Source organism: Perna viridis, chromosome 3 (genome assembly GCF_037379345.1).
Source record: "Perna viridis isolate PV_CMFRI_1.1 ecotype Kerala chromosome 3, ASM3737934v1, whole genome shotgun sequence".
Lineage (NCBI taxonomy): Eukaryota > Metazoa > Mollusca > Bivalvia > Mytilida > Mytilidae > Perna > Perna viridis.
In genome coordinates, this window is record NC_142447.1 from 38,524,475 (window position 1) to 38,544,261 (window position 19,787).

At 31.8% G+C, this 19,787-nt stretch overlaps 1 protein-coding gene across 3 annotated transcripts in view; it reads left to right on the forward strand.

Moving 5' to 3' along the window:
• The window catches only part of LOC148622172 (pregnancy zone protein-like), a 70,860-nt gene that overhangs the window by 18,825 nt on the left and 32,248 nt on the right, over positions 1-19,787 (forward strand). For all 3 annotated transcript variants that reach the window (XM_088571787.1, XM_088571788.1, XM_088571789.1), the window contains exons 10-26: positions 377-492; positions 1,908-2,081; positions 2,354-2,572; positions 3,214-3,376; positions 3,884-3,940; positions 5,195-5,232; positions 5,587-5,602; positions 5,969-6,053; positions 6,508-6,617; positions 7,508-7,598; positions 8,548-8,690; positions 11,642-11,896; positions 13,171-13,340; positions 13,864-14,013; positions 17,616-17,730; positions 18,410-18,471; positions 19,471-19,552. In XM_088571787.1, the coding sequence (XP_088427913.1) occupies positions 377-492; positions 1,908-2,081; positions 2,354-2,572; positions 3,214-3,376; positions 3,884-3,940; positions 5,195-5,232; positions 5,587-5,602; positions 5,969-6,053; positions 6,508-6,617; positions 7,508-7,598; positions 8,548-8,690; positions 11,642-11,896; positions 13,171-13,340; positions 13,864-14,013; positions 17,616-17,730; positions 18,410-18,471; positions 19,471-19,552 (2,046 nt within the window). The remainder of the gene's footprint in view (positions 1-376; positions 493-1,907; positions 2,082-2,353; positions 2,573-3,213; positions 3,377-3,883; positions 3,941-5,194; positions 5,233-5,586; positions 5,603-5,968; positions 6,054-6,507; positions 6,618-7,507; positions 7,599-8,547; positions 8,691-11,641; positions 11,897-13,170; positions 13,341-13,863; positions 14,014-17,615; positions 17,731-18,409; positions 18,472-19,470; positions 19,553-19,787) is intronic.

Below are 19,787 nucleotides of genomic sequence, written 5' to 3' on the forward strand. Positions count from 1 at the left end.
AGATTTGAAGAACATGAGGAACTGGTATTCTTTTGACATACATGTATGAAAAAAAAAGCAGAACTTGAATTTAATAGATGTGTCCTAGTTATTGAACTATTTGTAATGAATATAGTCAGAGAGTAATACATTTGGTTGGTTTCAATTTTAATGTCAATTTTTCTTTATTGTAAGTATGATATAAAAAATAAGTAAATATTTGAAAAAAAATATATCCAAAAATGTCCTACATCCCAAGTCATCAACATTGAGAGATAAAAAAAAGAAGATAGTAACATACTATTTGTCATCTCTCAACAGTTGAATTTTTAAACATTTAAATCTTAGTAACACCAACTCTTTATAGATGATTATAGTCAATAATTATTTATTTTAGGAATATCATTGAATGGTACAGTAGAAGGACCTGAGATGACCTTTGAAGCTATTAAAATGATGTTTGAAGATGATACACATGGTTATTTCAAAGCAGCTTTCCCATACTATGCTAGAGTAGGTTTATTTTAGAGTTCTTATATTTAATAAATAAGTGTTTATTTTTGTTGGATTTAATTTTCACTATACTCATGTCAGATGTATAACTATAACCATGTTGATTAGTAGCCCTATAAATTAAAGGTTTTCCGTCTTATGCTTTTAGATGATTTAATACAGGATCATGAAAAGTACATAATGTAAAAATAAAATTACCCATTTCAACAACAAAAACATGAAATCTTTAATCTGCAGAAAAAACCAACACACATGGGATACTTACAATTTGTGATAGGGTGTTGTGAAAACTTCTGTTCACCTTTCACGCTCTAACATTCTTGTGAACATGCTACAACTTGCATCATTTTAAAATAAGTTTCTATCTCACAGAGGAGACAAGAGATCTTCAGTTAAATTTCACATCTTACTAGATTGACATTCCTGCCAAACTTGATACAACTGTTGCTAGTGGAGCAGGACATGCATATTCTTTTATAGCACCAGATGTAACTTCAGGCCTTTTGTAAGACTGCATATTGCTATTGCTTTAGTTTTTTGTGTGCTGTCTTGTTATTCTTATCTTCAGTTTTTATGTGTAGTTTTATTTTATTTATTATCCACATTGTGAATATTGATCATGTCTATTTCCTGTCATTTTTGCCATGTCTTAGGATTCTTGTATCTCTGAAATGATCTTTTGTTCTGATGTTACTATATTTTTACCTGCGTCCCCAACAGTGAAAGCAGGTGTAGTAGTCACTGGACTCAATCTGTCGTCCTTAGTAGGTACCTTCTTTGTGCATTCTGTAACTCAAAAAGTATGGAGAAATTTAAATAAAACAGTCTGACATTTTTAACATGTATATCTTTTTCAAGAATATACTCTAATTGATATTTTAATTTATAAACTATTTTATGGAGTTTCAACAAATTTAGCACCCACAAGGTCTTTAATTTTATCTGAAACTCTGTTGAATTGTGAGGTTAACAGGGTCAATATTTTAAAGCATTCTGATAAAGGTAATGAATATTTTTATGTTCCCTATAGATGATACAGCACTATACAATGATTCTCATATGATTCTGTCTGGATGTCTTTTTAATCCATCACTCTTTGGTTTTTTTAGGATATTTGAAAAATCTTGACACAGTCTATGGTCAGTCTATCCACAGTCTATGCAAGCTTTTGTCATATTGCTGTGAACTATGAAATACAAACCAACTACAATTAAATGTATGTTGCTGTTCAGAAGTTGTAGTAATTCTCCTCTTAAAAATTAGAAAGGAGGGGTATATATGATTACCAAATTAATTTTCATTTGCAATTTTCTTCCACACCAATTTATTTGCATCCCATACATATTTTTATGGATGTTTTTTTTATAAAACAAAGTTGATCCATTTTAAGCAACACATTTTTTTTATTTTTGAAGGTGATAGTAACTAAGCCTGATGGAAGTCCAGCACCAGGAGAAACAGTAGAAATATCTGCAGATAATTACGATCCTGACTTTCATCTAAAGAGAAATTTTACCAGTGATGAAAATGGTGTAATTAAGTTTGCTATAAAGTCTTTACCCAAGGATGTCAATAGATTGAGCTTTTCTGTAAGTACTAATGTTTCTGCTCCGTTGAAGCTTCTTCCAGCAAAGTTTGTTGTGTTCCCTTCAAAAATATTGAATGAAATAGATTAATATAGTATACACACATTCTTTCCTCTTCAAACTAGAAAATTCAATACTTATGCAGTTTTTTTTTCAATATTTTTTTTTTCATAAGTAGCCTATTTTTTGTGACTATATTATCATTATCATTATTCCTTTGCTATTGTTACGTCAGAAATGGTATCTAATTACTGATACATCTATCATTTACCCAGGCAAGAGCACCAAAATACTTTACACCATATGGTAGATATTATTATATAATCAGAATGTATGAACCACGTGCCAATCACTATGCCAACAAGTGGTATTCTCCATCGGATAGCTACATCCACATCCCAGCAGTAGAAGGCCAACTTAAATGTGGTTCTGTGGCAGAGTTTGATGTGTTGTATTCTACTCCACCAGATACTAACTATAAGTTCTTTGTACAGGTCAGATCATTAATACCAGTATACTTTTACTAGTAACTAAATGTTCAATTATTAGTACACTTCTAATTGTATTTTTATTTTAGGGTATTTGTGAAAGTGTAAAAGTGTAGTTTTCTTTTTTTTTTTTATCTTGAATTTCTACTATTGAAAGCATTGAAAACAAAGATGAATTTGTATTAGTTTGCTACATCAATATGATAAATGGTTATCAGAATTATTACCTAACTTAATATAGCGTAGAAATTTTTTAAAAACATCAAATTTTTATCATTGCATATATTAAAAATGTCTGTATAGAGATAATGTATAGTAGGTTGTACTGGTAGTCTTTTCTCTAGAAACTACCACTTCTCATGCTTTTGAATGAAAGTTAAGGCTCCTGACCTTGTGAATTCATAGGGTCATCTGATGAGACTTAAAAGCTCTATTGACATTGCTATGTTTGACTTTTTTGACATTGTTTATATATAAGTTGTTTTTGTAACTTATGTTACATTAAGCAATTAGGATTTTGGTAACGTTTTTTAAATGAGCAAGAAAAAAATGTACAAAACTAATAGACCTTTGTTACAAATCATGCACTATTATTTTTTTTCAAAATTAAATGTTAAAACAATAATTTAATTACATCATTTACATAGGTGCTGTCCAAAGCTCACATGGTTCACCATACTCACGTCAGTCACCACTTTAAGATACATAATGCCGTGAACTTTGACAGCATTCCAAATGACACGTTGTTAGATCCCTACACACCACCACCCAGACCAACTTACTGGCCAATTGATCCTATACCATATTATGGTAAGTGTGATCCCATACCATATATTGTTGTTAGTGTGATCCCATCCTATATATTATAATAAGTGTGATTCAATCTCCGTAATTTGGTAAGTATGATCCCATCCCATATTATGGTGAGTGATTCCATATCTATATTATGGTAAGTGTAATCTCATCCAATATTTTATGGAAAGTGTGATTCCATCCCCATATTATAATATTTGTTATCCTATCCCATGTTATGGTAAGTGTAATCCCTATAGCACTGGTACACGCAAGTGTTTTATTTTGAGCCCTAATTCTAGTCATGTCCAGTAATAAAGTAGCTATGTATTAACTTCTAATTGTGCATCCTAGTCATGATCAGATACCAGTAATTAACCTTATTTTACAAAATATCTGTGTATAAATTCCTTTTCAGTTTGAAGTTAAAAGGTTCGAAAAAAATTCTAAATGAAAACAGTGTCACTTCTTTTATATTCAATACTTAAAATATCACAGTACAAATGTTTATGTTATTTCTTTTAGATGACCCAGAACTTGGATATCTAACCCCAGCAGAGAATGTAACCATTGAGGTTGAAGGTAGATCAATGAATCATGTTCCACCAAGATTTAAAAAAAAAAACAAAAACAACTCACTAATAACCTTGCATTATGTAGTGCCCATCAAAATCAATAACACAAAAAAAAAGATTGGATAAATGTTATACATGTACTGTGGAATCTTAAACAATAACTGCAGTTCACAGGATACAGTTGATAGTTTGATAAAGGTTAATCTTGAAATGAATTCGAGGAAAACATTTGTTCAGTATCTGTCAGTTGTCTGGTTAAGGATTCCAGTATCTGTAAAATGTCTGGTTAAAGCTTCCAGCATCTGTCTGGTTAAGGCTTTCAGTATCTGTCAAATGTCTGGCTAAGGATTTCAGTATCTATCAAATGTCTGGTCAAGACTTTCAGTTTCTTTCAGATGTCAGGTTAAGGCTTTCATTTTCTGTCAGATGTCTGGTTAAGGCTTTCAGTATCTGTCAAGTGTCAGGTTAAGGCTTTCAGTTTCTGTGAGATGTCTGGTTAAGGCTTTCAGTATCTGTTAAATATCAGGTTAAGGCTCTGACTGTTTGCCAAAGGACTAGTTAGGGCTTGGGAACCTTATTGGTCCTGCTTGGTTTCTTTTGCTCCAACATTTGTCCAACATAGATATCAGAAACTGTAAGGCGGAGTCTAACAAAACTTTGTACACATGTATAGTACCACCTGAAGTTTTGTCTTAGCATACTGTGGAAGTATTATTGATTGTAGGGTACTACTTTTTGTGGGAAGGCCAAACCAAAGATTTCCTTTGATGAGTATACTGAAAACAAAAAAACCTTGAATTCAAGAATCCATGAACTTTGTGTTTCTTCCCTAATCCACGAAAATTGGTATCCAGGAATTACAGTACTTTCACAGTATCTAACAATAGCTAAGATCGTTTTTCCTGCCAAATTTTCAATATGCTATAATTTGGATGAAATTTGGTTTTTAGGGTGAAAATGACTTGCTGAGTCCAAATTTGAGGTTTGGAAAAGATTTAATAGTAGCCGTTTCCATGGCAACAGATTTTCCCACCAAAACTTCAAATTGCTCCGATTTGAATGAAATTTGGTTTTTAGAGGGAAAAGTTCTTACACATAGGGTATTTTTTAAAAATCTTATCAAAATACCAAAAGTACTTTGATTAAATGGTCTTCTTTTCATGTTGTAAGTTTCAGAATAACTTAGATATATAAAAATATAATTATATATATAAATTTAATGTATATTAAAATTCACAACCGATTAATACATTTTTTTTAGATTTGATGTCTAACGATACAACTGGCACTGTTGGAGAGGTAAGGTATATAACCATCATTTGTTAATTTTGTTCAAATCTCAAACTGTTTTTGTTCATTATTTAGAAAAGTTTGTTCCATAACATGTGATATTATTTTTTTCACGATATAGGTTGCTTTGGTTTCATTATATATATATATTTTTTTGAAGTCAACATACAGAATTATTGATTTTATTCATAAAGATTCACCATACTGAAATGTTTGTGTTATACACAAGAAAAAAATACACAATACAGGTTCTCTGAAATAACTGGTTTTCTGAATGGAAATATTTGTCAATAAATATGAAAGGAAAGTGATGATAAGTATTTTATTATTAATCATTGAATGTATTTCTTTTTATTATTGTAGGATGGAGAGTCTAAAGGTAAGATACACAACTGTAGAAGAATTGATTGACATATGATATTATGTGGAGCTGTATAAATGAACCCCCAACTAAATGAGTGGGTGTAATATACAAATTCCCAATGGATGGATTTATTTTAAATTTGGTATTTGGCTTTATAGTAAGGGTGTACACAGCTTACTATTCAACAATTTTTATAGATTTCATATTTTAGTTATTTGGAAAGACTAAAAATTTGATGACATTAAATTTATAAAGGTTTGTTAACACAATCAAATTATGGCTTCAGATTTTTCAAAGAAAACTTGTATATGGGTTCTATTGTTTTTTTCTACATGCATTTATTTGTATTACAACTCTTATTGGACAGTTTTTATTCTACAGAAGTTACTTGTAGCCTGTTAGCTGTTCTGGCATGTGCCCAACCAATGAGAGAAGTTGGTCAACAGTCGGTAAAGGAGATGTGCAGGTTTGTTCATGTATTTATAAGGAACAAGATGATCAAACTGCAACTAACTGAAGCCTTGATTCCTTATCTGAGCTTACTATTCTTTATACAGGATATCATTTCTTAAACGTCCATTCTTCTCCATTCTTCATTCAATTCATAAAACTAGATTTTTTAAGTTTATTTTATACTTAACTAGTTTAGTTTACTTGTTAAGCTCCACTTGGTTTACAATTGGAATCTCATTTTTCTACATGAAAGTTTTGAAGTTTTCTGTACAGATTCTGTCTCTTCATTAAACATCATTAATTTGCAGCTTGCTTAATGAAAATGCTTTGTTATTGATATACTGTTTTCAAAATATGGCAGATGAAAAATGACCTGATAATGATTCTGTTGAAACTTTCTGTTGTGGTATGTTCATGTGATATTTAAGCATATTAAGGAGTTTTTTGACAGATGACATATTTTTCAGAGTGTTCAATGCATTTGAGGATTGCATAGCACCTCATCGTGATAACTGTGAAGATGAGAGTAACTTTAAATCTTTAGCAACCATGGAAGATACATACAAATCCATGTGTAGTAAGTATTTGTCAGGATAGCATTAAAATGCCTTGCATCATGTGACACTTTCTGTGAGAGAACTATTATTTGTGTGGTACAAGTTTTTGAGTTTTTCATGCTTCATGTTCAAGGAATTCAAATTGCCAATGAAATTCTGCTAATATCTTTGTTACTCTGATAAAATCCACTAACAAATGAAATTTTACCAACCACAAAAAAATCAGTTACCAAGAATAAAAGTACATGTACCTTCACAATATTCAAACACTTTTGTAGTTAATTACATATATGATTTTAAAGTACACATTCTCAGCTTTATTTTGACTACTTTTAATCATAATACACACAAATAATGCACTTACAATGCATATGTCTAGGTACAGTGTGTTTTTGGTACTACATAGTGGGGTGGAAAAAACTTAAAATAGTTTCTTCGTTTGTGAAAAAAAGACTATTAGTTGCTAGCTTTAAGAAAAGCCTTGATCTCCCTCCTTGTAGGTATTTAACTATCTAATCTATGACTGTCAGGTTATCACATGATGAAGGTGATAGAATAGAAAAAAAAAAACAAATCAGTAGGATTTTAGATGAATGTATTATTAGCAAAAGCTTTAGCGAGTAATTTAATTATCAAGAAAGGAGGAATCTGATAATCCACAAGTCATAATGTAAGTCACCCTTTCTCTTATCTCTGAAAACAACATTTACAATAAAAGTGCGGAAAATTGCTTGTTTTGATGACATCACAATGAAATTCAAACCAATCATCTGCAGAGAAGAAAACCAATGTGTGAGATTATCATTATGTATGATGAGAATAAAGATGGTTAAATTCACTGGAAATTAGAACAAAAAAAATTTTTTATTATGAAAAATCATGTACTAATTGCTTAGATTGGTTATTATAGAGAATACTGAGTGTGATGTTATAGCTGTATCTACATGTATGGAGACCATGGCAGGAATAGCAGATCAAACGTCTTTGGAAGATATTTGTGAGTAAGTATTCATATTGTTTCTGACTCAAATCGCCTTGGAAGATATTTGTGAGTCAGTATTCGTATTGTTTCTTACTTTGGAAGATATTCTAGACAAAAATTGGAGAAAGTGCAATGTCATTTTTTTTGCAAGCACTTTAATACTCTCTTTCCACAGTCAAATTGGTAACTTTAAAAAAGTTTTTGACAACAAAAATGGAGTTCTAACTTTCAAGACTAGAAATTATATGATAGTATGATATAAAATTCTGGTACTCTGAAATTTTATTACAGCAAAAATGTCTTTTTAAAATATTTAGGGTTTGTTTTTGTTTTTTTTTTGGTTTCAGAGTATTTCTTCATACTCTAAGTAGTGCACTATGTCATCAATACTGTATTGGAATTTCCTCAAAATTGTGTCTACATCACAAGAACAAAGAAAAACATTAGAACACAGCAAAAATAGAGAAAAAGTTCATAAATTTGTAGGTTTAATCAAATAGTGCATTCAGATTTAGAACAAGCACTATTGTAAAAAGTAACAGTGATGTGAAAATTCTAATTAAATTGAGCACACGACAAAGAGAAATCTTAGACACTCAACCGACAGATGTCAAACTTCTGACAAGGCTGTGAAACTTAGAGAAGGTTGAAATTGGTGTTTGAAGTTTTTTGCCCTTTTTGACTCTGCTTGATTTTTTTCCTGCCTGCCTCTCAATTTTTAGTATGTGTATTGATAAAATCTCATAATTAAGAAGAAGAGTCAAGAAGGGGGTCAGATAGTACAAAATACACATATTTCTATGGACAAAAATGTATGTCTAAATTGTTACAAAACAGTAGTATATGATTACCTGTAACTACTTCTGCCAATATTTTGAATGTTCTAGTCAATATGAATGTTTGGAAATATTAACAATATTTTGTAGTCAATTGGCCTTCTAAATTTAGTGAATGTTTTTAAATTTCAGAGTATATCAGGAGTTGAAGGAATGTGTAATACCACACCAAATGTCTTGTAGTAAGGTCCCCGAGATCATGCTGTCAGTAGGTCAAATGATAGAAACCTATGACAAAATGTGTCCAGAGGTTCTTGACAAAGAGAATGATGAAGGTAGAATGTAATATGAGGATTTCTATGGAGTTGAGCCATTTAACCACTAGTTACTAACTTGGTCTTTTTTATTTTACTACATGTAAGGTTATTAAGGAGACCTAAGGTAAGGGACACAACTCTTAGAAATCATTGAAACATTGGTATTCAGCATTTTATTAGTTATTATTAATGTCTTAATGCCGTAACCTTTTAGTAGGTAACCACCAGGTAGATTCCAGTTTGGTAGTTAGTCAGAACATTTTCAGTCTTCTTCCAAAACCTATTACAGTCGAACCTTGATGTGTAGAACCTGGATTAGTCGAAATTTCGGATAACTCGAACTAATTACAAAGTCCCAGAAAACTCCCCTTACTCCAATACATTTTTACTTCGGATGACTCAAAATCGGATGAATTGAAACCTCGGATAACTCGAGGTAATGCGGTTAATTAACCCTGACATCTCGAAGTCAACTAATTAGTCAGAAGACTGATTGATTTGTTACAAACCATGCTGGAAGTCTGTTTTAACAACGATCAGCGTGGCTTTTAAAATTAATTTGTTGACACTCATTATGGTTTGATTTGTTTATTTTATGAATTTAAAATTGCGCGTGTTGTTCAAAGAAATGAATTGTATCAATAACACGTCAGAATTTTCACTAACAGTGGTATCTGATATTTTGATAAAAATTTTTTTAAAAATACGGATGAATTGTAATGGTATCTGACTATACAATGAAACATCAAACAGACGATAGTAAGGGTATTTCAACTACTACATTCGTTTCACTAGTGAATTTGAAATTTTATCGTAATAATGAAGAACACATGGTTTGACAATACTCCTGATTGTGAATCAAACAAAGCAACATGTTATGAACTATGACGTTTTTGATGTAGAAAAAAACAAAAAAGAAAATTTCACTAAAACACTCGGTGCCGTTCAGTATTTCAAACATGATATACAACATACAAAAATATATCTTCCGGTATGAAACACAAGACATTATGAAGTACCCTGTAATGTGAAGTACATGTACATGTACAAGCACAACAAATGATGTAAATACAGAAACAATCATTGACCAAACTACTAGTATTTCCGGTTTATCCTCGACCTCAGATTACTTGAACCTCGGATAACATTTTTGCATGGTCCCTTTGACTTCGACTTAACGAGGTTCGACTGTAATATTGACCTACAACCATTCTGGTGAACTGACTGACCATTCCAGACTTAACGAGGTTCGACTGTAATATTGACCTACAACCATTCTGTTGAACTGACTGACCGTTCCAGACTTAACGAGGTTCGACTGTAATATTGACCTATAACCATTCTGGTGAACTGACTGACCATTCCAAGGTTCGACTGTAATATTGACACCATTCTGGTGAACTGACTGACCATTCCAAGGTTCGACTGTAATATTGACCTATAACCTGGTGAACTGACTGACCTTTCCACTTCAACATTTTAGAATAGATCTTAGTCTTGAAATAGAAAAAAAAAGAATAGTTTTGATGAAATATAACAAATGCATCACCATAAAAACCTAAAAACTAAATTGTAAATACTTTCATAATATCACCAAACTGTCTTCAACAAGTAAATAAGCTCTGAAAGGCCACAACAACAAAAGTAATAAAATCCACAGTAACAGAATGATGAAAATTCTTAAAATTCAAACTAAAAAGTTGTATGATGGTACAAAGACATATTAAAGACCAACATCTCCTGACTGTGGACAGGTGCATGAAATATGTGATGGGGTTAAATTAGTTTCATATTGCCTAAACCTTCCCCCTTAAATGTAAGATAAAAAAATTATCTGAAACAACAAACAAACATCATAAAATTCACTCAGTAATACATCCAATTCTCTCCATGTAATGTCTCAATATAGAACATATAGAAAAATAAGGGTAATAACAACATTACCAAACACTAATCCCATCCATAATCTAGTCCCTTAATCTGACAAAATAGATATTACACCATCGGAGCAGCTGGTACTGCAATGGTTCTGACTTGGTACAGGCATTTCAAACAAAATGATGGGTTAAATCTAAGTTTTACTTTTCAAATCCATTTCCTGTTTTTAGTGCTCTTATATTATTTTTTATAATTGATTCAACTGAATCTTAGATTCTATTCATTAATGATTTTTTATTTGATCTGCGGCATAATCATACAGACATAATGAGTCCTACTGTGTCTGAGACCTCTGTCACAACTTCCACTTCATGCTATCTTGTTTCTTTGTTTAGGGGGCATCTGTATTATATGAAACATCACATTTCACTTGTGTTAAAATTTTAACAATTAACATTGTTAATAATTCAGTTATTATCATACATGCATGACTCCAGTTATAGTCATGTACATATGAAGAAAATATAGGTTTCTGAAGTGCACTGAAATCTGTCTTAATCCTGGACAATCTGACAACTTGTTTAAAGTTTTTAAAGTCCCTATGAATCAATTAAGTAATAAATTATGGAAACTCCATTTTATCATTGTTTTACCATTGGCTGGCCAATTATGTTGCATTATATATGACATAAATGGCCAGCCAGTGGTAAAAAAATAATAAAATGGAGCTTCCAAGATTTATTTCAATTCTAATAGAACTAGTTTTTTTCATATTTTTGAAAGGAGTGGCCTGTGTGTTGCACAAAGTGTTGGTCATGTGTTTATCACTTTTTTACTAAAAAGCTTTTAAGCATGTCATATTAGAATTTAAATGTATTTTTAGTTTTGGTAAACTGATGACCTGTCTAAACAGAACCTAGTCCTAGTGGGGTTTGGTTTAGACATCTTTCACTGTATGACTTATGTTAAACTTGTTCAAGTTATGTTCATATTATATAATATTAATAGTAAAGCAATTATATCAATTATTTTTTAATCAATTTAAATAGTTGATTATTACGAACTTATTTCAAATATCTTATTATTTTCAGAATTTGATATGATTTGCTTAAAAAATTATAAACCTCATTACAATGCAACAGTTGAGATGACATCACTTGAAAAAGTATCTGCTTCCAACACGCGTAATGTTCTTGAATGTGGTAGAGTGTGTAGTGAATACGATGATTGCAGAGGTTTTACCTATCACAATGATGAAAGTGGAACATGTGAGATTTACTACAAGGGTCACAAGGCTGTCCCTGCTGCAGGAATTGACTACTATGAAAGAAACTGTTACAAAGATAGTAAGCTTTTGTGAATTAATTCATTTCTTATTTAGCCTCTACACTTGTTAAAATGCCAACCAATTTATTTCTAGAATTATGAGTACATTTTTTAAGTACCTGTAAGTTATTAATTAACTTTTTAGCTCACCTGGCCTTAGGCCTTGTGGGCTATTGCCATCTTTTGATGTCTGTTGTAGTCATTTTCGTCCCTAACAATTTTTCAAAACTCATCTCTGAAACGACAAGACCAATCAGAACCAAACTTGGTGTGAATGTTCCCTAGTGTGTTCTGCATAGAACTGATGTGGGGATTTTGATCTGTGGAAAAAGAAGGCTGCTTATACTGAAAGTACAAAATAGAGGTCGGACATTAGTTTTTCGCTTATATCTCCAAAACGTTCAGGTTTACCTGAATTCTTTCATTTGCCGAAATGATCCTCATTATAAGGCCTACAAAAGTCTGCATTTGGTCAAAGTTGTCAGATGACTCCTTGTTTTAGTTCTTGCCCTTGAAAGGTGAAAAATGGTGTTTGTTTTTACAGTTTTCAGTCAATATCTTGAAAACTATGATAGGTAGAAACTTTCAATTGCTGAAAGGATCCTTATGATAAGGCCTACCAAAGTCTTCCTTGAGTCAAAATTGTCAGACAACACCTTGTTTGTTATTGTCCTTTTAAGGCAAAAATTTAAGCAGTTGAGCAATTCCGGCTCCTGGGAGCCTCTTGTTTATGAAATATTCTTGTACTATTACTGATATGTTATGCTGCACTGTGCTTGATAAATCTTCAAAAGTAACAAAAATGTAAAATATGATAACTCCAGGTGCGGATCCAAGGACTGGCGTACCGGGTGTATGCACCCCTAAATTGGTAAGAAAAAAATTTTCACCACAAGTTTCTCCCCATGATATGTTTTGCCTTGCTTTGCACAGCATTTAATTCAATTAACACCTCCTAAACTCAAATCCTGGATCCGCCCCTGAACTCCGTAAGTTGTAATTTGATTATAGTTTATACAAAGTTTCTTAACCTTTCTTTCAAAAACCTGATACATTCACAAAATGCATATATTAAGTAGCCATCTCTTTATTATCTTTTTAACCATATCTATTCTTTTTCCATTGCTGTTTCTTAATGTATTCAATGTTCTGGAACTTGTCAAAGTCTCAATATTTGAAATCTTACCCTTTGGTGTCTTATGTTTTTCAGTTTAGTATTCTTAATCTTGTTGGATTTGTCTCTTCATTTCATTGATATCATTATGTATGATTAAGACCATTTTCCTATTTTCAGAAAGTAAAGACATCATAAAATCAACTCATGTAGGTAAAGTGAGGATCAGCATACCTGTTACTGCTAACATGGGTCCAGAGTCTCAGCTGTTAGTGTATTACGTTAGAGAAGATGAGGAAACTGTTGCTGCTACTGTCACATTTAAAGTTGAGAGGTGTTTTGATAATAAGGTATAAATTGTGCTATACCCAGTCCTATGTGCTCACCATCATATTCAATTCTCAAATACACTGCCTAAATCAAACCACTTTACTACTAGTTCTGTTTAGACAGGTGTTCAATGTACCGTGGTTTAGAATACATTTAAACGTTACAATATAGAGGGACTTTAAATAGTGTTTGGTTTATCAGATTTTCAGATTATTCAGGATTCAGCTTAGACAGGTTTCACTGTAGTTCTATGAGAAGGTTTTAATTGTTTTCAACCCTGCAAAGGGGGAAGTATATTGTCTGTTACTATATGATTGCTAAAACATGCTAAAGGAGAAAAGGTGTACTAAATGTTCTTCCATCTGTATATCCATCTGCCTGAAACAGTCAAATTGTCAAATTTTTATTCACAAATCACATTTAACAAATTATGCATGAAGTTTGCATTCTATTCTTATTAACAGATGTTTCTTCCAGTACGGGACTTTGTTTTGCCATGCTATACTTTCCAAATACTTGTTTTATTTGATGTAACAATTGTAGGTTGAGATGAAGTTCAATAAAGATACAGTCTATCCAGGAAATGATGTCAAATTTAATGTCAAAGCATCTCCTGGTTCTATTTGCTCTGTTGGAGTAGTAGATAAGAGTATTAATCTTCTTGCAGGGAACAATCAGCTTACGCCTGAAAAGGTTTGGAAACATTCATATAAAACATTGTAAATTAAACTTGGCTCTTTGTAACAACTATAACTGAAAAGTGCAAAAAAGTCATTTTTAGCTGGGGTGGCCCAAAGGGCCATGTGAACTATTGCAATCACTTGGCGTCTGTCATTGTCCTTGTTGTCGAATGTTCTTGTTAACAATTTTACAAAACTCTTCTCCTCTGACATTGCTTGACCAATTAGAACCAAACTTGGTATGAATGTTTCTTAGGGTGTTACTGGTATGCATAAAACAGATACGAGGATTTTTTTATTACTGGAAAAACATGGCCGCCGTTACTAAAAAAATAGAACATAGAGGTCAGACAGAAATCTCCAAAACTGTTAGGTTAAGCCAAATTCTGACATAGGGTAAAAAAGTTCAGCATGATGAGGTCTATCTGTTGTCAAATTTATGTGTTCAGCCATGTTGGAGTTATTGCCTTTTTTCCATGTCTTTTTTTTGCTACTTTTAATGTTAGTACATAAAAAAAGATTTCTTTAGAAACTACTGAATATAGAATTTAATGAAAATTGATGTGATTGTTCAGTAAGTATGAGTGAGTAATCAAGGGAACCAAGGTTATAGCGGTAATCAAAAGAATGAAATCCAGGGACAAAGACCAGACATGAAAAACAGACATGCACAACAAAGAACATGGAGTAACTAAAATCATACTTACAAAGTATCAAAAGCAAATGAGCAACTCAGACTCCACTAAAAACTGGGAGCATGGACTAGGTGCACCGGTAGGGTAAGCATCCTCTGCTTTTCTAGAAACACCCGCCGAGTTCCTTTAAAAAATTCAAGTCTGGGGTAACGAGAGAGGAAAGGATAACTATGAATGTTAGAAATTTTTATCCAAGAAAAAACATGGCTGCTTTTACAAAAGTGGAATGTTGCTTATTGAGCCAGGTGAGCAATTCATGATCTTTAGAGCCTCTAGTTATATGACCACAAAATATTTGCAGTCTTTAATGGAATGGCACTATCAGCATCGTTACCATCTGTACACACTTGGTTTTCTTGCAATAGCATAGATATAACCTGGTTGATTCTTGTTGAACTAGGTTCCAAACCTATACTTGTATTTATTTGTATTATGTACACATATATTGTTACAAGATATGTGTATATATACACATATTTGTTATTCTTTATATACCTGAATAAACTCATAAATTATAACAATATAGTGTATATGTATGTGTATATAATACAAATATATGCATATATAATGCAGCTTCACTGCAAGAACAATGACAAATCGTGTTCACACAAAAATTGATTAAATCAAAACTGATTTCCTAACTCTTTCATAGGGGATCTGAAGGCTATAGTAATATATTTTCAGCTGAATCACCTCTATATATAAGTGTTAAATTTCTAACAGCACTTGGTCATCTGAGAAGGGTCTTTCAATACAATAAGGGTGTCATGCATATATTAATCATGCAGACAAATTTACTTAGTTTGCAAATTATGATGCAACCTTCATTTTAAAAAGTTGGCAGGTAAGCAGTAAGAATACCAATTACTGACTTAACACAAACATACAAAATTAATGTCCCTTTTTTGTTGAAAAAAAACATGCTACACGTTAAAGTGCCCTCTTCCCTGCACCCCTCTATTTTCAAATCCTAGCTAGAACACTGAAATATATGTTTATATCTTGATAATGTATGCGTATAAAATATATATGTTAGCTGGCCAAGAACATGAACGGCCACTCATACAAACTACAAAAGGAAAGTTGGTATTGATTTTAAGGGTTATGACCCCAATTAAAGACAAAAAACAAGAATTTCATAGAATTTAACTGTTTCAATCCAGTAAAATTATATGGATGTCTAAGGTATTGTTCAACAATATTGTTTACCACAAAGGCCTGGGTGGTATTGATTTTTTTTTTTTTTGGGGGGGGGGGGGGGTAGACTTGAACTGAGGATTGAGGAGCTCAAAATCTGTCAGAAACAAGCATTTTCCTGATGTCCTGACAATAACTTGACTTGACTATGAATAATTAGATACAATTATACCACAGTGCCATACCACCAACAGAATGCTTTGAGTAATTATGGGGGTGAATAAGGATAAGGGGCTAAAAGATTTTTTTTTCTGATTTCTTGATGATAATTTGATGAAAAATGAATGGATATCTTTGAAGTTCTACCACCAAGTGCCATACCTTCCTAGGAAGATTGGGATCAATTTTGGAAGTTGTTATCATTTAAGAGTAAGGTTCCAATAAGTGTCCTGTGTCAAATGTCTAAGCACAATAAAAAAATAAAGCTTTAAAAATTGGAGATGTGGTAAGATTGCCAATGGGATAGTCATCCACCAAATGCCAATCAAGGAACAATTACACTTCTACAGGTCAACACACGACTTTCAATGATGGGCAAAACACATACCATAAAGCAAGCTGTAAAAGGCTCCAAAATAAATAAAGTGAAATTGTTCATAAAAGACAGAAATCCATCTAATTTATAGAAAAAACTTAAAACGAATAACAATGAATATAAAAAAAACAACCACCACCACTGGACTACAGGTTCCTGGCTTGGGACAGGCACATAAAGTATGTAGTGGGGTTAAACATGATTGAAGCACTCTTCCCTCCCTTAACCTGGGACAGTGGAAAATATAACAATAAACAAACTATAAAAATCTGTTGAATTCAGATTTAACTCTTGAGATTAATGCAGAATACAAACACCTTAACAAATAGGACAAAAGAATTCAAGCTGTATCTACCTCGAAAGAGTATTTGCTTTTTCTGTAAGCTAGTTCAAAATCCAAAAGCAACTGGTAAGCACACCTTGTTTATTCTAACAAAAATATCAAGTTTGAATGGAGTTGCACACTACAAAGCATTTTATTGCCTTTTAAGGGCACCTAGTCTAAAAAGAAGTCATCCTTCAACTTCAACTCAATGAAAACTTTTGGAGTGATCTTTAAGCCAAAAGAGGAATGATTCATCCTTTATTTTTTCCCATCTGTCATAGTTTTTTAGGTATGAATAGATAGTTTGACTCCATTGTTCTATGAACAGACATGGCAGCCATGTTTGTTGTGTGATTGGCATAATCAACATATCTTTTTAAGCAAACAACATAGGGATATGATAGTTTGAAGGTGGTCAGTTTATTGATTAAAGAGAGGATTTTTTTTAAGTTGAAAACAGATGCTTCTAATAATAGCTCCCGTGGACCAAAACCAGGCTTGATAGATGGAAGATCAAACTGAAAAATTCTAATGTTTTAAACAAAATTAGTTTCTCCTGTTTATGAAATCACAGAAAAACAGGTATTCATTTTAAATAATAAGTTAGGGATATGGAGGGGGTAGCTGATTCTTGCTAGTGTTAGAGGCAGTCCATGTTAATTTTTTTTAGCTTGTTCACAAATGCATTTTGTACATGACAAACTATTGATGTCCCACTATTTTTCTACAGTCCAATGGATCCAGATGACAAAAATCAACTTATTATGGGTGTATGGAATAATTATTAAAGGTAATCTTATGTTGTGTACTAGGTAAATTTCACATAGTGAAATTTTAACTCACAAATTTATTGTTCTTTTTAGATATTTAGCAAGTTCGAAGTTCCCTACATGTATACCTCACACTGGCAGGAGGATAAGAAATATTGTGATGAGAAGACCCACTATGATCAGTCTTTGTTTAGTCCAGATAATGATGGTATGTATCAGGATCAGCTGATATTACATCATACAAGTACAGTCAAAATTTTTTTTACTAAAAATGATTTTAGATTTTTATGTAAATTTTTGATAATAAATGTTTGGATTGACTTACATGCAAGTTTTGTAGCAACATAACCTTGTTCCAGATGCTTAATTGTAAGGAGTTTAGCACTGTACTAAAAATTTGATTGTTTCATCAAGCTCTGGCAAAACATATGAGTTGATATATGAAAACTCCATACACAGGTGCTGAATGGATTTTGTCACAGATGAAAGGAAAGTTGACAATACAGAATGAGAAGTCATTGTGTTAGTCATTGAGTTTGGTCATGAGTTTTCCCTTTCCATTGATCTCATAGTGAAGGTCAAGATATGAGACTGACTTCATAGTGTCTGTAGTGTTTAAAGACAATATGTCATTTATATGATTTGGGACTTTATCATCTTTCACGATTTATTTCAAATTTGGTTTGTGACTTTGATTTAAGTGATGTTGATTTCTGTTTGATACCAGTAAGGTATACCTAGTACCACAATGCATGTAACTTTTTGTTTATTGTAATACAATCAACTCATCAGGTAACATGTGCTAACTTTTCTAGCTTTGTAAAATCATTTTCGTGAGTACACAATCTTTACTCAAACTCCTGTGAATGTGCACACTTTTGTTTCAGAATATTTTCCTTACTGGCGAAGATATGATTTTGATGCAGTTGATGCAATTGAAGCTTTCAGGGTAGGTTGTCATTATATATTTGCTATCAATTGAGGGTGTCGGATTTTGTAGCTGTACTGCTTTATTCTGTTTTAAAGATAAAATTCCATGTAGATATCTCTATTTTTTATTGAAGGACCTCTTTTAGCTGTTTTGCAATCATATGAGTGTATTATTATCTTGGTAATTTTGTCACATGTTCATTTTCACTGATATTTTAATTAAAATTTGTTTGTGAATAAGGTACTGTAAATTGTGCTATTTTGGTAGTAGTTTTATTTCGGTTTATTTGGTGCCTCATTTAAAAGTGCCAAAATTAAACACACCAAAATATAACATATGCGAGTATTTAGACTAATATATATGTATATTGATGTACTAAAACAAATTCATTGTTTGCTTACCTAAAGTGACCCCATTAACCTTACTAAAAAGAGATTATAAATGTATTTATTATTATTAATTTTATCTAGAAAAACTGAAGAAATTAACTTTTCACTAGTAGTATTAGAATTAACAGTCAATTGTTTTCACTGATGAAAAGGCTAAAATAAAACACACCAAAATTAAATACCAATGTTTTGTCAGATGACCTCCAAATTATCAAAATATATCCCAATTTATGGTAATATTACACTCCATGGGAAATTGTTGTAAAAGGGTACTATTTTATATTAAAATATTATTGATCTTTTGGATTTTTTTCTATTATTCTAGATTTCCTTTAGGCTTTCAATGGAAATTAAAATTTACTTTCTATAAAAGAGGACAAAAATCCAGAAAGTTAGACCAAGTCTCATGCTGTGCAGTGGATGGAAATTTGTAGAGGCACAATACTTCCAAATAACTGAGTTAGTAAAAGAAACTGCACAACAGAATACAGTTCTGATCTTAATTGTACACAACTAAAGTTTACTGTTCTGAAATCTTGATAGAACAAGCTTGTATTGATATAAACATGTTTTGTTGACTGAGGAAAAAAAAAGGAAATGAATATATAGATATTATTCTTAATTTCAGAAAATGAATCTGTTGGTTTTCAGTGATTTAACATTACAGACTAGACCTTGTACAGTCAAAACTGATAGACCAGTTTATTATTGTAAGTAAACACATCAGAGAGATAAGGGTTCTATGATTATTTACTAAACAGAAAATTCCAATGAAATTTGTAGAAAATGATTTTTTATTGTTTATGTGTGCCCTCAATTTTAAAATCTGTCTTGTAAAGATAATTTGGAGAAATTCATAATCTCATTATTTATACGTGCCCCATACTTTCCAGATGTTACTTGAGAACAGATTAAAGGTTTTTTTCAAACTTTGCACAATTGTGT